At 36.7% G+C, this 16,594-nt stretch overlaps 1 protein-coding gene across 4 annotated transcripts in view; it reads left to right on the forward strand.

Moving 5' to 3' along the window:
* The first annotated feature begins 1,058 nt into the window (after nt 1-1,058).
* Nucleotides 1,059-16,594, forward strand: part of EDEM3 (ER degradation enhancing alpha-mannosidase like protein 3) — an 85,973-nt gene continuing 70,437 nt past the window's right edge. Inside the window, exons 1-3 of one of the 4 annotated variants that reach the window (XM_082401468.1) lie at nt 1,429-1,463; nt 5,784-5,829; nt 6,369-6,439. In XM_082401468.1, the coding sequence (XP_082257594.1) occupies nt 6,408-6,439 (32 nt within the window). In that variant the 5' untranslated portion in view covers nt 1,429-1,463; nt 5,784-5,829; nt 6,369-6,407. Of the gene's footprint in view, nt 1,464-5,783; nt 5,830-6,368; nt 6,440-16,594 lie in introns of those variants that run through there. The other 3 variants (XM_082401466.1, XM_082401467.1, XM_082401469.1) reach the window with 3 other exon arrangements.

The following is a 16,594-nucleotide window of genomic DNA, read 5'->3' on the forward strand; positions in this document are numbered from 1 at the left end:
TGCGAGGGCTTTCTCTAGTTGCGGCAAGCGGGGGCCACTCTTCATCGCGGTGCGCGGGCCTCTCAGTATGGCGGCCTCTCTTGTTGCAGAGCACAGGCTCCAGACGCGCAGGCTCAGTAGTTGTGGCTCACGGGCCTAGTTGCTCCGTGGCATGTGGGATCTTCCCAGATCAGGGCTCGAACCCGTGTCCCCTGCACTGGCAGGCAGATTCTCAACCACTGCGCCACCAGGGAAGCCCTAGATGACTATTATTAATCAAGTACGAGGCCCCCCGTGCCCTCCTTCACTCTTGTGATTACATGCAAGGGCTTCCAAGTCACAGAGGCTGGTTGGAATCTAACCCAGCAGTGTGGCGAGGCTCATTACCTAACTTCTCTGGCCTCGGTTTTCTCGTTTGCAAAATGGGGGCGGTGGTACTCACCTATTAAGAGTTGAGAAGAGTGCATTAGAGAATGCAAGTAAAACTCTCAGCACATTGCCGTCAAAGGCTCTATTCATTTTTGCTGTTACAGTACTGAAATTTCCCTGAAGGTAGAAGACTACTCCAATAGGACTACTTTTCCCTAAGGCGTGCAGCACTGACCTGAGGCTGTCTGAGCCTCATCCTGCCAGCCCTCAGCGAAACGCAAACGCAGGAAGAGGGATAAAGAGCTGACGGGTTCTCCGGGACTCGGCAGCCCACGCAGTGGGGCGGCTGGCTGCAGGGAGCCGGGGGAGGAGGGATCGCAGGAACCGCCCGTGCCTCTCGGAGGACCACACGTCACAGGGTGTAGCGCGCCCACCCAGCGTGGAAATTTAGCCCGGTGGAGTCGGATTGCGAGAGAGCCGCGGAGGAAGCAGTGCACGCTGGGAGTGGTAGTTTTCAGGCCTCAAGTTCACGGGTCGGAGGATGGCCGAGGCGAAAGGTCCCTCCCCGGTCCCGCCTTTTGTCCACGTCTCACTTCTCCCGGCCAATGCCCTCTCCTGTCCCCCGGGCCAGCCCCTCTCCGATCCGGCCCCCATTGGTCCTGAGGCTCAGCGTCTTGGGCCCTACCCGGAAGTAGCGTTGGGGGAGGTGGTTTCCTAGACTACGACACCGGAAAGCTGGGGGAGGCGCTCCGGGCTGCTGAGAGCTGAGGGCGGTGGCAGCGCTGGCGCTAGGGACCGGCTCGGTGGCTTCGGGAAGCAGCTCGGCGACGGCGGCCGCTCGCGTTCCTCCGCATCCCGGCCTCGGCACGGCTCGCAGCCCCTTTGCCACCGGCGTCCGGCAATGTGTCCCACCGGCCAGGCGTAGCAGCTGCGCGTGCGCGGAACCGCGGGGCCATGAGCGAAGCCGGCGGCGGCCGGGGCTTTGGGTCCTCGGTCCCCCAGCGAGCGCCATGGAGCCTGGTGGCGGCGACGGCCGCGCTCTGCCTGGTGTCGGCCACGTCCGTGTGGACGGCGGGGGCCTCGCCTATGAGTAGGGAGGAGAAACAGAAGCTTGGGTAAGGGTGCTTGGAAGCCTGGGGTGGGTTTCCTCGTGAGGCTGACCACGGGCGAGGTGCCTGTCATTGCGACCCGGGCGCCCAGTGGCCTCTCCGGTCGCGATTGGGACGGCTGTTGCCTCGAGAGAACCCTGGCGGGGTTGACAGGGTCCGGGAAAGTGGGGGTCGCCGCCCGCGATGCGACCTCGCGGGACTGTCGGGGTGTCGCTCGGGCTGTCTGTAACACGTGCAGGCTCCTTAAGGCCAGCCGCGGTGTGTCAACGCGGCTGCCATGTCACTGGCCCGTGAAGGGGGCTACAGCCCGTTTCCCTGCGCTCGAGAGTTATGAGGTTGCCTCTAATCAGAGACGTGGTTAGATTTCTTGCACAAGTGAGCTCCCAGGTGGGAAATGTTGCTGATCTCACAGCAGTTAAGGAAATCATGTTTACACCTGTTACGGAATAGGGGGCGTTCATTGGAACTTGAACTTTACACATTTTACCATTTCCTTGCAGTGCTTTCTTGCACTGCATTTTCATAGTAGAACAGTATTTGATGGTAGTATTCAAAAGCCCCAATTAAATATACCTATTCACTTTACTCAAAGTAGTTTTATCAGTCTTGAAAGTCATAAAATCATCAGTTATATGTACAGCATTTAATTTAGAGTGAGTGTTCCTAATACACACCAGGTCCCACAAATGAATAAGGAAAAAGCCAAGAACCAGTAGAAAATGGGCAAAGGGCATGAAGAGTTAATTCACACAAGAGGAAATGCAAATGGTCAATAAACATGAAGTTACTCAACCTCATAAATGTGAGAGATGCAGACTAAAACAATGAAATAGCTGGGTTTTTTGCCGTCAGGCTGGTAAATACAAAACACAATACATGGATGGAGTACTGACTGGATAGTTGAGGTGTGAGAAGAAACTTGGTGGGAGTGTAAATTGCTGTAATTTATTGACAGTCTCCTAAAATTTAAATTGTATGTATTCTTTGATTCATTAATCCCATCTCAGGGAATCTATCCTACAGAAATAAAAGCACTATTAAAGTAGAGATAGGTGTACAAGGATGTGCATTTTGAAAGAACAGAGCTGTTCCTTGGAATGTCCATATTATGGAATAATATTCATATATTAAGGAGGAGTTAGGTCATCGGAAGGCTACCCAGAATATACTCCCAAGGCCAAAAAGATGTAAGCTGTAGAATACTATCTGTAGTACCATCCCATGTTTAAAAAAAAAACAAAAAAACGGAGAAGAAATTGTTTAAGCTCAGAAAAACATGGAAAGATGACTACCTCCTGGAGTTACAATGGAGGTGAGGTAAAACCATCAGGTTTTATTTTATCGATATATACAGACTTCCATATTGTTTAAACTGTTGCAAGAGTCTTGTATTCGTTTTTAAATAAAATAGCAATAAAAGACACTTGTTGGAAAATTTAAAGTGTCAGTATGAAAACAAAATTACCGGTAAACTCTAATAAGTGTCTTAAATTTTCTCTTTGTGAATTTAATGTATCCCTGATAGCTGCTTTACTGAATAGCCTATTCTGTGCCAGGCAGTTTACATATACTATCTCTGTAATCCTCTCTATTTCTTAATGAGGTGGATGCGATCCCCATTTTGCAGATGAGGAAATTGAGACTCAAGGTTGACTTGTTCAAAGTTACAGAGCTAAGTAAATGGTGGAGCCAGTATTCAAACCTGGGTCTGTATGACTTCAGAGCCCATGATCACTCCACTCTGCTACACTTCCATAAGACTTGGAGAGAGAAGCTTCAAGTCTGTTAAGGACAGCAAGTATTTTTATTTGACCACGACTCCCCTTTCTCCTTTTTTTGTTAAAAATTTTTATTTGAAGAAAAGTCATTGGATAACTCATTTTTGACCAAAATAAATTTTTAACTGTAGAGCTCCAACCAAATTGGCTTGAGATTTCAGCTCAAATTTTGAGATCATTTATGAAAGTGAAGTTACAGTTATTTAGGCTTGTTAATTTAGATTGCCTTACTCTAGGGTAAGAGTAGAATAAGAGTCTACAAACCACAAGTACACATTGCTTGACTGCTTTCTCATCCGGTAATTTTCAGGAAACGGAACTATGATTTATTAGGTTTACCTGTACAATTTTTTTTTTTGAAAATCCAAATAATGATTTATGATAAAAAACAGAAAATGCCTATCCCTTTCCCTACCCCCCCACAAACTAAACTGATGATAAAGGCTGAAATTATCATGAGTAGTAAGCAGTTGCTTGGTTGCTTGCAGTTTATAGTTTATGGAATTATTTACCTGGTTATATGTAGTCTTATACTTCCTGGAATTCACTTTTTGTTTTTGTGTTTTAAATGTTACAAAAGTTGTTAATGTTTTTACTTAAAAAATGAACTATAAAACAGTTCAATTTCTGTAGCATGTTGGTAAGCAATGTAACTTTAGAAAAAGCTGATTTATAGATCTAATTTCCAATACATTTTTATCCAGTTGTTGAATAGATATAAAACCTTATAGAAAAAAAATCTCTGTATGATATAGTAATTATTCTACCATTCTGTATTTAAATGAGTGTTAGGACTTATATGTGTAATTAAGAAAGTGAGAGAGCTCAACTGGATATTAAATACCTCCACTTTGAAGTATATGTTGTGAAATTTGATGATCATGTGCTGCATAAATGTAAGGATTGGAAAATAATGTGTCCTTCTTGTTTGCAGTCGTGATTTATTCGTAGTCTTGAAGCTTGAATGCTTGCAAAGTTGGGTTAACAAGTTAAAGCTTATGTTACCTGTAATACACATGTCTAGGCACTACTATTACCAGTTACAGAAATTTACTTCTTGACAATAATTTTGTATTAATTCTATTTCAGGGGAAGGAAAAAAGAATTTCCATATTCCATTTATTGATATCAGTGCTTGAAGGGAAAATTTAGCTCCTTTTTTTTTGTTCGTTTATTAGCTAATTTGAGAGCTCTTTATCACCTGCAATATAATAAAAAAAGTCTAGAAGGATTTTTTGAGATACTCAGTAATTATCTGAGATAACTTGATCCATATTCTATCATACATGTAAACATATAAAGAACTAGTGTTTTAGCAAAGTGACTTATCACCTTGTTAATGATTAGGTGTTTTTAAATGATTATTATTTATAAAAAGTTGTCAGGACTTAGCTTGTTCAGTTCACAAGTTTGAGTGTACTTGATTCTGCTGGTTATTATAGCCAGGATCTGGAAATTAGTCCTTTTCTGTCTGCTGGCTATATTATTACCAGTATTTCATCATCCACGATTATAATTTTTAAAATGATAATTGCAATATAACAGGAGGTAAAGTAAAAATATATCCAGCCATTTTCTTTAATATTCTCTTCAATTCTTGCCATTAGTGATTGGAACTTTGGGAATAAGAGTAAGAATTAATAAAAGATTATTAAAATGTTTTTCTTTTGCTAATTATTGAGAGACTTGGCCTTGCCTAGCCATAACATTTTTTGTAGTTTTTCCTATAACCCTCACTCCTCCAATTTGAGAGTGTTTAATTGAAAGACTGATTCCTTGGTCCCAACCTTGCAGATTTTGACTTAGTAAATCTGGTGTGGGGATCAGAAATTTCCATTTTATACAGTCATTTTGGGGATTTTGAGAAACAGCCAAAATACACAGATCTCTTTTTGAGGATTAGTTTTCTCATATCAGGGGTGAATATTGTTTATTCGACTTTTGACAGTTTTTTAAAGGAGCCAAAGGTACATCATAAAATCATAAAATGTATCTTTTGGAAATGTGACAAACATATTAACAGAAATGTGTTAAACTAAGCATTAGTGATCTTATTCAGTTTAAGGGGAAAGGCAGAGGCTTCATAGAGTATCGTTATTTCATAGCAATACACACACCAACCCCTTTCTTTTGGTAGAATGTATAGTATAAGCAATAAATGGTAACAATTATTTCTTTTGGGTCTCTTCAGTATTTTCCCCTTTCAAGACATTTATGTTAAATAATTTTGTTAAGAGGTAATTGTTTTTCATCATCAGATTTTCTTCTCTCTGCATGGCATGTATCATTCAGCAGTTTTCTTAGGAAAGATTATAAGATGACTTTTACATAAATTGCTAGAATAGGAAAAGTTTGGCCCATCCTTGCGTGATTCATGAAAGCTTGTCTACTAACATGGGTGTGTTTCCTGACCCTGTTTATGTTGCTTCCTAACTAAATTTTTCTTTTGTTTTTTATTGGTATATGTTTATGAAGGAACATTAACTTTTTGAAAGACAGTAAATAGAATATACTTAACTTTTTCCTATTTCTGCTCTTTTAAAATTAGGAATCAAGTACTGGAAATGTTTGATCATGCTTATGGTAACTACATGGTAAGTAGAAAGCTTATCTTTATATACCATTTATGAGAGCTGATTATTATGTGAGCACAGTCAACTGGGAATTTTAAAACCTGAATTAATAAATTTTATTTCCTTTAAAAAATTGTTCTTAATTTTTTTAAAGGAAGTTTTTAAAAAATAGTACAAACATAGGCTAACAGAGCATTCCTGATAGTGGTTCTTAGAGAACCAATTTATCGAATAGGTAAGAATAAATTGAATTAGATTATGAAACTTTGTATATAAATAGTTTCCTTTGATGCTATCAACAGTGTTTATTAAATATATAGTTAAGGTGGATGGATGTAAACATGAATAAGATGTTCTCTCTGGCCTTAAGGAAAATGATTCTCTTACTTTAAAAAAAACCTATTTACAAAATTACTCTATTCAGTCTGAAGAAAACAATTGCTTAAGAGAGGCAAACTGTCCCCTAGTTTCTGTCCAAATTATATCCTCATAGTATGCCTTGATTTGAATATATTTTGCTTTCTAGATATGCTGATCCATGTTGTTTTAAAATGTCTTAGTGCTCACTTGAGATGAAGTAGCAAGTTCAGTTTTACAAGATGAAAAAGTTCTGGAGACCTGTTGCACAATGGTGAATATACTTAACGCTGCTAAACTTACACTTAAAAATGGTAAATCTTCTGTTACGTGTTTTGAACCACAATTAAAAATTTAATCCCCCCATAGTACAGGGGTAGGAGGTGGGGAAGGACATCTGTAGCTGCTCCCCTGCCCTGGCCACCTCTTGCCACTCAATCAGATGATCTTAAACTGCAAAAACATAGTGATAATAATTTTTAAAAGATAACTAGCCAGCAAATTTTAGAGTTCAAAACATAATTTTACATGTAAATTTGTGTAATTTTGAAGAGTTCAATCAAATTATTCTGAGAATTACTTCTTATGCCTTGTTATATCAGCAGATCTTCTTTTATGATTAAGGCCTATAAAATGTAGTTGGGAAAAGTTTGGCAGAGAACTAACTTTAATTGATTCTGCTTTAAGAAGTTTTCAACTGATTCTGAGTCCATTTTTCTATTACCCCAAAATCTTTATATATTAACATTATCTTTATGAACATGTAAGTACATATGCTTTTATGCATTTTTGTATTTTTTAAACATGCCTTATATTTGATAATTCTTATTCCCTTTTATACTGTACAGTTTTTAAGAGTACATACTGAGTTCTTAAATGTTTTTAGTACATGATGGTGATGAAGTTTCGGGTATTTTTAACCATGTTGAAAACACAGTTTTGAATTCATTTCTCAAGACTCAGCCATTCCCGTAACATTTCTTTCAAAATCATTTATCCCTGGTTAATTCAGTTTGGGCAAATCATAATTTAACAAATCTAAGCTAGTAGTTTTGAGGCGGCCAAGTGGGTCCAGGATACACCCTCAAACCTAAGCCCTGTCATAAATGCATACTTTTCGTTCCAAAGTTGAATACAGCGGTATACAGCTGGATTAATTCAATACATCTCACTCTGAATAGGGTTGTCTCTTTGTAAAGCACGGTATCTTTAACATCTTGTTCCTTATTAGGTAAACAGCTGAAAGTTAGATCAGTACATTTTTTCCTACTATAGAAATGGGTTTCTGACAGAGCAGGTACCAAGGGCAGCCCTCAGAGGACTTCCTGGTCCAATTCCTATTTATTGGACCCTAACTGGGTAACTTTCTATACCCACCTGCCTACAAGATCTAAAAGAGAAGGATTTCAATTCCAAAGACTGGAAACTCCTGGAATTAACACCCCCCTCCATTTTTTCAGTGGAGTCACAGCCATCTGCAGTCTACTGCAATATGTATTTTAAAATATTCAACTATTTTACAACATGAGTGACTCTTGCAATGTACTTGTGCTATGCTCAATTTATGTGAGGTTTGTAACCCAAGATTTAGTCTAGAATTCACACTTCCCCTTTTCAGGTTCTCAACTAACATGAAACAGTTCTAAAATAGTAAACAGAGACCAGGTGCCCTGTACTTGTTATATGAAGTCAGTTGAAAATTTTTTCTAGTTCCTATACTCAGAAACACTATTAGCTTGCTATAGAGTAAAAGTGTATATAGGTTTTAGAGTGAGACGGGTTTGAGTTCAAATCCTATCTCAGCTATTTAGCTTGGACCCTAAACAGATCATTTAATCCCCCTGAGCAGTGTCTTCCTGTGTAAAATGGGGATAAGTACAAAGGATTATTGTAGATTCTAGGATTTTTGAGAACAAGAGACCATTTTCTTTAATTTTTAATAAATTCATCTTCTATATGTCCCGTGCCTAGCTAGCATCATGCCTGGTACATAAATGTTTTATGTTTTGGTTTTTTGGTTTTGAAAGAACTGAATTGAATTCCTGTGAAGGTGTAATCAAATTTTTTTTTTTTGCATTTGATTATTGTGATATATCTTTGCCTTTTAAAATCAAAGAAATCATTTAGTAAATTTTATTAAAAATACGAGTTAATGGTAAATTTGGGGATCTATAACTCTGTTTACTTTGGTGTAGTCAGTTGCCTACTATGCTAAAATGTAAAATGCCTGGCACATGGTGGGCATTTAATAAATGTTGAAAACTTTTCATTTCTTACTAGTTTTTAAAAATATTTCTCTCCAGTCTAGTATACAATTACAGCAATTCCTTTTAACTTTCTTGGTTCCCGGGAAAACACAGTTATTTTCCAAAGACAAGCAAAATAATCTGATTAAGAGCAAGAACCCTGGAAATGGAGCAGGACACCCTGAGGTGGCTCTGCCACCTACCAGCTGAGTTACAATGGGAAAGTTACCAAATCTCCCTGAACCTATTTCTTCATCTCTTTAAAATGGTTCACCTGCCTCACAATGTTGTTGTAAGGATTAAACAAGTTAATACAACTAAAGTGCTTAGAACTTGTGTCCGACAAATAGGAAGCACTATGTAAGAGTTTACTGCTACCAACTGCTGCTGCTACCATCACTGCTCCTAGTAATTCATTCTCTACCTGAGATTGAAATTGCCCTCCTAAAATTTATCGAGGCTTTAACTCAGAACTCATTCCCTAGATTGTGCGTAGAACTTTCTTCAAACACACTCATTCTTTCCTTGTTCTAGGCATGCGGCCTTTGAGCTTTTTTTTTTTTTTTTTTTTTTTTTAATGATTCCCAATGTCCTATTAATGCTGTTTTTCAATAACAATGCCCTGCCAGCCTTAGGTAGATTACTACATCTCTACCATCTCTTGGTGTTACATCCAAAAATTTTCTGATTTTATCAATTAATAGCATAAATACCAACAATCGTAACGACTGTACTTGATAGATCTCTAGCCCCAATCATCCTGCAGTTTATCCACAATGAATTGCACAGATGGCTTTCTCTTTTCCCCAAATAGCATGAAATTAGATGTTTGTTTTGGCAGTTCTTGCGTGACCTTATTTAACCTTAGGCCACAGCTACTTTAGGGCTTCTATTAGCATGTTTTTAGTATTTGTGCTGAGGTCTGTTTGCAGATTAATTTAGATGACAAAATACATGTATTTAGGCCACCAAATAACCATTTTGGATCTGAGCTCTCTGATCTGATCTTTGTCTTCTGATGCTTTTCCTGTCTACTGTAGATGACTCAATTATTCACTGTTAGAAGCAGAAACTACTTTGGTAGAGCCCTAAACATTATAAATAAACTCTAAAGTCGTTGGTAAGCACAGTTTCCTTTAACTAGTAGCACCATACCAATAACCACTTTTAAGCTTGATTTTGTGAGTGCAGTTCAGAGAAAGAGATCAGTCTTTTCCATTTAAATAAAAGGAACTGTTTTAAAATGTAACTTTCTTGTGGATTTCTAGATTTATGTAAGTTTTCTTAGAATTATTTTTTTTCTAATTTTTCAAAAACATTTTTTATTGTGGTAAAATATACATAACGTAAAATTTACCATTTTAACCCTTTTTAAGTGTACAGTCCTATGGCATTAATTACATTCACATTGTTGTGTAAATATCACCATCCATCTCTAGAACTTTTTCATATTTCCTTTTTGAAACTGTGTACCTAATGTTTCTTTTTGATAGTTTCTTCATCAAAAAGAGTAATTCTGTAAATAAAGTAGTTTAGAAGTGATATTAATAGTTGGGAGGAGGGAAGGTAGAAATGTATATGTACATTTTTTTGCGTGGACGATTGTAGGACTACCTTTTATTAACCATTGTTCCTTGGCCTCTACTTATAGAACATCCTAAAAATCTGCCAGAGTGACTTAAGAAATTCTCTAGTATCCTCTCATAGTTTTTTTTTTTTTTAATCACACTCTGATACTCCATGTAGGATTTTAATAGAGCCAGGTCTTTCTATTTATTTAGGTAGAATTTACAGAGAAAAAGATTTCCAATTTCAAATGCATGGTTCCGAGTCAGACAGTTGTATACAGTTGTTTAACTACCACCACATTTATCATCTAGAACATTTCCATCACCCCAAAAAGCTTCCTCATGTTCCTATGCAGTCAGTTGCTTTTCTCCACCTCTGACCTCTAGCAACCGTTGTGATCTGCTCTTTGTCACTAGTTTTCCCTTTTCTAGGATTTCATATCAATGGCATCTTAAAATATGTATGTAGTGTTTTGGTTCACATTCTTTCCTGTAGCGTGATGTTTTTTGAGATTTGTCCATGTTGTTGGAGATATTGTAGTTCCTATTTATTGCTCAGTAGTATTCGTTGATTTGATAGAACACAGTTTATTCATTCATTCACCAGTTGATAAGTATTTAGCTTGTTTCTGGTCTTTGGCTATTACTAAAAGACTGCTGTGAACCTGTGAATGCAAATTTTTATGTGGACATACATTTTCATACTTAGGAATGGGATTGCTAGGTCATATGGGAAGGTTAAGTTTAACTTTTTATAAGAAACTGCCAAACTTTTCTAAAGTGACTGTAACATTTTGCATTCCACACCTTCTCCAACACTATGTATTTTCAGTCTTTTTAATTTTAGCTATTCTAGTGGGTGTGTAGTGGTATTTTGTTGTGATTTTAATTTGATTTTTTTCTGATGACTAATGATGTTGAAAATCTTTCCATGTGCTTAGTATATCTTTTTTTGGTGAAACATCTGTTCAGATCTCTTGCCATTTTAAAATCAGGTCATTTGTCCTGTTACAACTGAGTCATAAGAGATATATATTTTCTGGATATCAGTCCTTTATCACATATATGTTTTGCAGGTATTTTCTCCCCATCTGTACTTTGCCTTTTAATTTTCTTAATGTCCTTTGAAGTGCAAATGTTTTAAATTGTGACCAAGTCCAATTTATCCTTTTTCTTTTATGATTCATCTCTTTTATAGCCTACTTAAAAAAATATTTGCCTAGCCCAGGGTCACAAAGATTTTCTTGTTTTCTTCTAGCTGTTTTATAATTTTAGCTTTTTCAATGAGATCTATTACCCATTTTGAGTTAATGTTTGTATATATGGTGTGAGGTAAAGGTTTGTTTATATATATATTTTTTCTATGTGGATATCCAATTACTCCAGCACTATTTGTTGCAAAAAGTATCCTTGCCCCACTGAATTACTTTGGCACCTTTGTAAAATCAGTTAACTGTATATGCATGGGTCTGTTTGTAGACTCTGTATTTTTTTCCACTGGTAAATATCTATTTGTACATCAGTATCACCCTGTCTTGAATTAAGTGATATTGAGTCCTGAAATCAGGCAATGTAAGTCTTTCAGCTTTGTTCTTTTTCAAAATTGTTTTGAATATTTTAGGTTCTTTGCATTTCCATGTAAATTTTAGAATCATGTCAATTTCTACAAAAAAAAGCCTATTGAGCTATTGATTGGGATTATGTTGAAATCTATAGATCAATTTGGAGAGATTGACTTCTTAACAGTATCAAGCCTTTCAATCCATGACATGATGTCTCTGTCCATTTATTTAGTTCTTAATGTTTGCAATGGTTTGTACTTTCCAGTGTACAGGTCTTGCACATCTTTTGTTAAATTTATTCATAATTATTTCATATTTTTTATGCTATTGTAAATTGTAGTTTTTCAAATTTTAGTTTCCAATTGTCCATTGATGTTATACAGAAATACAACTTTTTTCTGATAACCTTAGATCCTTGCTAAATTCACTTATTATTTCTAGTAGCTTTTTTGGTAGATTCCTTAGGATTTCCCACATGGTCAATCATGTCACCTGCAAACAAAGACTTTTCCTTCTTCCTTCCTCCAAACTATGTGCCTTTTATTTCTTCTTATAGCAGTGGCTAGGACTTACAGTATTATGTTGAAAAGAAGTGGTGAGCTCCTTGTATCATTCCTAATCTTATGGAGAAAGCAGTTAGCCTTTCACTATTAAGTATGATATTGGCTGTAGGTTTTTCATAGATGCTCTATATTAATTAAGTTCCTTTCTATTTCTAGTTTGCTGAGAATTTTCATCTTCACAGGGTATTTATTGAATTTTGTCAAATGCTTTTTCTGCATTATTGATAACAATCTTCCTAAAACAATCTGTTGGTAGCAGGACTTTATTTCATTATAACATTATTTATTATCATTTATTTCATATAATATTATTTCATAAGTTCAATTTATTTTATGATTGATCAAAACCAAATTGATTAACATATATTGAAGAATTTGGAAACTTTTGTTCTCATCGTATTTTTTTTTTAAAGTATTTCACATTTATGTATGTATTTATTTATTTATTTATTCATGGCTGTGTTGGGTCTTCATTTCTGTGCGAGGGCTTTCTCCAGTTGCGGCAAGCGGGGGCCACTCTTCATCGCGGTGCACGGGCCTCTCATTATCGCGGCCTCTCTTGTTGCGGAGCACAGGCTGCAGACGCGCAGGCTCAGTAATTGTGGCTCACGGGCCTAGTTGCTCCGCGGCCTGTGGGATCTTCCCAGACCAGGGCTCTAACCCGTGTCCCCTGCATTGGCAGGCAGATTCTCAACCACTGCGCCACCAGGGAAGCCCCTCTCATCGTATTTTGAGTAGAAACTTTTAAAGCATGCTAACATTCTACTCTGTTGTGATTAATTTAAAATCTTATGAGACAACTGCAGTTTGTTACTTATTTCTCCTCAGCACTGAGAAACATTCCAGAAAATATGTTACCTCAAAGGATCATATGTTCAATGTAGAAGTATTAATAATTTAATAGTTTAGATAAATGGAATCCTAAACACCTGAAAAATGGTTTAATAAGTGAGTATAAATAGTGAACAAAAGGAAAAAGGAAAATTTGACTTGGGGTGAAAAGAGAACTGAGAAATTATGCAAGTTCAATCAGTAATTAGCATATGCTCTCAATATATGATAGATGATTTATTAAGTATCATTTAGTTTTTATTTTAGGAAGGAATACCTTACCTGCCTCAAGGAGGGAGGTGTTTAACAATAAGGATCTGGAATAAAACATTTGAAATGTATGTAACTTAATGGGAAATTAAATAGATTTGATATCTTCAATAACTCACTATTATAAATAATACTTTTGTCTTATTAGCAGAATAAAGTCTCTTCCCTTTGCCTAGTTTTTGGAATTGGTTTTACTAAAAAGTCAGTTTTGGATGCCACTTTGATTTGAGTGTTTTGAAGCAGAGTTATATCAAAGTGCCAGTAAATTTAGAATCTGATGTGGAGAGTCTACTATGTTTTGTTTTATTTTATGTTTTTGCTCCTATTTTTAGCTAGGCACCTGTTCTACTTAATTGATTATAGAACTCGTTTATCACCTGAGTTTTATTTTGAGTGTTAATTTTTAAACGTTTTTTTTTCTGGCTCTGAGTCATAGCAGTATGAATTTCTTATCCTTTGTCTTGGCAATACATTGTGAAGAGAAAGCATTACTGTAACCTCAAATAGCCAGGATGTTTGAAGTGTAATACAGCTGTTTATGTGCCATGTATGCATTGCTCTGAATTTATGCAAACCAACTGTAGTTTGCTTTGTGGTTAACCCAAAGAAAAGGCTGTGGTTTTGTTTCTATCCTTAATGTTGAAACGGGGACATAAAGTATTTTTACACCTGGTTCAAAACTCTCTTATTGGATTATTCTGGTTTGCAGTTGCTATTAATATTTTTCTTACCTGGATGAGCTTAGGGTTTGAGTTTATTTCAGACAAAGGTGTTTGTGTATGTGTGTGTGTGTTTTGCAAAACCCTAAAAATAGTAGTATTAAGCTTTATAAGCAGCGGTTTAAAAAGTAAGGAGCTCTTTACAATCAAATTAACATTTGAATGATCTCATACAAAGTACCTTGCAAAATATATCAGCAGGTTTTAAAAAATATTACTTATCTTGAGTTACTTCTAAGTGTTGTTTATATGTGTTAGATATAAAACTCTAAAGCAATAAAAATATTGTGCATTCTGGTAAATCACGATTCTATTGGAATTAACTGAAAAAGTAGTTAGGAACTTGACAGCTAAAAGACACATGTGAAAGTAATTAGGAATTTATACTAAAATATATATATATAATATTAATATTATAAAATATTGAATTCAGAATTTAGTAGCTGCATGTGGATTCTAATTATATCAAAACATTTGTTGCCTGGAATCCTTTCCTCAGGAAATAAATCATTGTAGAGCACAGAACTTTTTAAAATACCTGAAGGATTGCAGTCTGCAGTGCTTTTTGTATTTAGTCTACTTTAATTTAAAAATTTTTTTAAATTAATTAATTAATTTTTGGCTGCATTGGGTCTTTGTTGCTGCGCACGGGCTTTCTCTAGTTGCAGCGAGCGGGGGCTATTCCTCGTTGCGGTGTGCGGGCTTCTCATTGTGGTGGCTTTTCTTGTTGCAGAGCACGGGCTCTAGGCACGCGGGTTCAGTAGTTGTGGCATGTGGGCTCTAGAGCACAGGCTCAGTAGTCGTGGCACACAGGCTTAGTTGCTCCGCGGCATGTGGGATCTTCCCGGAGCAGGGCTCGAACCCGTGCCCCCCGCATCGGCAGGCGGCTTCTTAACCACTGCACCACCAGGGAAGCCCTTTAATTAAAAAAAATTATTTTTGGTCTTTCCCTTTGTGTTGACCATGTGTTTAGTGTTCCTGACCTCTGTTCTGTTTTTTTGCTGCTAATGTGCTGTGAGTTTGGAATCTAGATAATCAAGTTTAGAGAGAGGCAGTAGGATAGAGTTGGACATTGGGAATCAGGAATATTTTTGCTGAATTTTAAGAATTAAGAATCATATGGACATACAGGTATAGGAGGAACAAGTCATCTTCAAGGTACAAAAGATCAGACTAGTCTTAGAAACTTTGCCAAGGTGATACTTAATGAACAAGAAGGGTGTGGAATAGTATTTCAAATTTCTGAAGGAAAGAATATATGTTGCAGGCATTTTATAACCATTCAGATTGTTCTTCAAGTGTAAGACAAGAGCCAGCCTAACCCAGGAATACCAGAGAAATAACAGTACTGATGACACTATTTTAAAATAACTAAACAAAAATAACTTACGTGAGAACAAAGTTCAGGCAACCAAGAGATGAATCAAAATAAAAACTCAAGAATGGAGAAGCCAAAGAAAAATGGTGTGCATTGACTCCATTTAAGTAGAATTCTAACACTAGCAACTGCGGGAATTATGGTTCCAGACCAGAATACAAATGTTATAAACCTTTTAAAATCTTTGTCAAACATTAACAATTTTCTTTCTGATGAATATAAATGTACAGAGGAATTTTTTAAATAGCTGAAACTATTATTTAGTATACCATAATTCAAAATATTAGAGACTTTGAAATTTAAAATGTTATTTCTTTGCAAAAACTTCACTAAGTTAGAACAGTGCTTGCCTTGCTTGCCTTCTTCTCATTGTATAACTTAAGATATGGACCATACACCTCTGCTATACCTTGTATAGATGGTATAGAAATTTCAATATTTGGATCAGCTTCAAAAATTGTACCCTTTGCCCTCTGTGTCATGAAATATCTCTGGGAATTCCTTTAATGGGGAGTTTTCTGCAGGCATTATTTCCTCTGCAATGTCTTTATCCTTTTATGTCACAACCACTTTTTTCATCTACGTGGATAATTTGGCCTTCACTAAATTCCTCTGGCTGCATATCTAGATACTGTTTGAATGGCAGCAGGATCAACATTCCATGGTCAGCTGTTTCTTCTATAACCCCTTTTATGTTCAATTTGAATTTCACTTACAGTGTTATCACTTTTCATTTCTTTGCGAACTTTCATCCTCGTTGGTTAATTTCCTCTTTTGATTATTTATTTTTATAAATTGTCAAACTGTCGTGTAGAATTATCACTAGGTGACAAGGAGGCACATAACTTCATGCTTGGGCTGTCTGTCTGTGAACTAAACAATAGATACACAGTGATCAGTCACTGATTCCACTTTGAAAGAAGTTGTGTGATTGATCACTGATTATTTACATAGTGATCTGTGGATTGAAGAAGAACTAGCATCAAAGTTTGCATTCTGTGCAATTACTTAATAATACAGTGGTACCTGAGATTTGAACTATGTTGTTGAGAGTTTATTTAAGTAAATTGTGGATCTCAATTTGTAAGTGTATAGTGAAAACATGCAAAGTGAAAACTGCCTATAATAATATAATTGATAAAAATCCTAAGTTGAATTGGGGAAAGGTATGAGTATATTAATCCTATTATTCTTGTCAGGTAGTCAATAAATATTGTCTAAAGTTGAAATATGTAAATATAGTGATTCTAGCTTCTAAATGTTTCTCATAGTCATATTTTATTAATTTTAGA

The sequence above is a fragment of the Balaenoptera borealis genome (genome assembly GCF_965194805.1).
Source record: "Balaenoptera borealis genome assembly, chromosome: 1".
Lineage (NCBI taxonomy): Eukaryota > Metazoa > Chordata > Mammalia > Artiodactyla > Balaenopteridae > Balaenoptera > Balaenoptera borealis.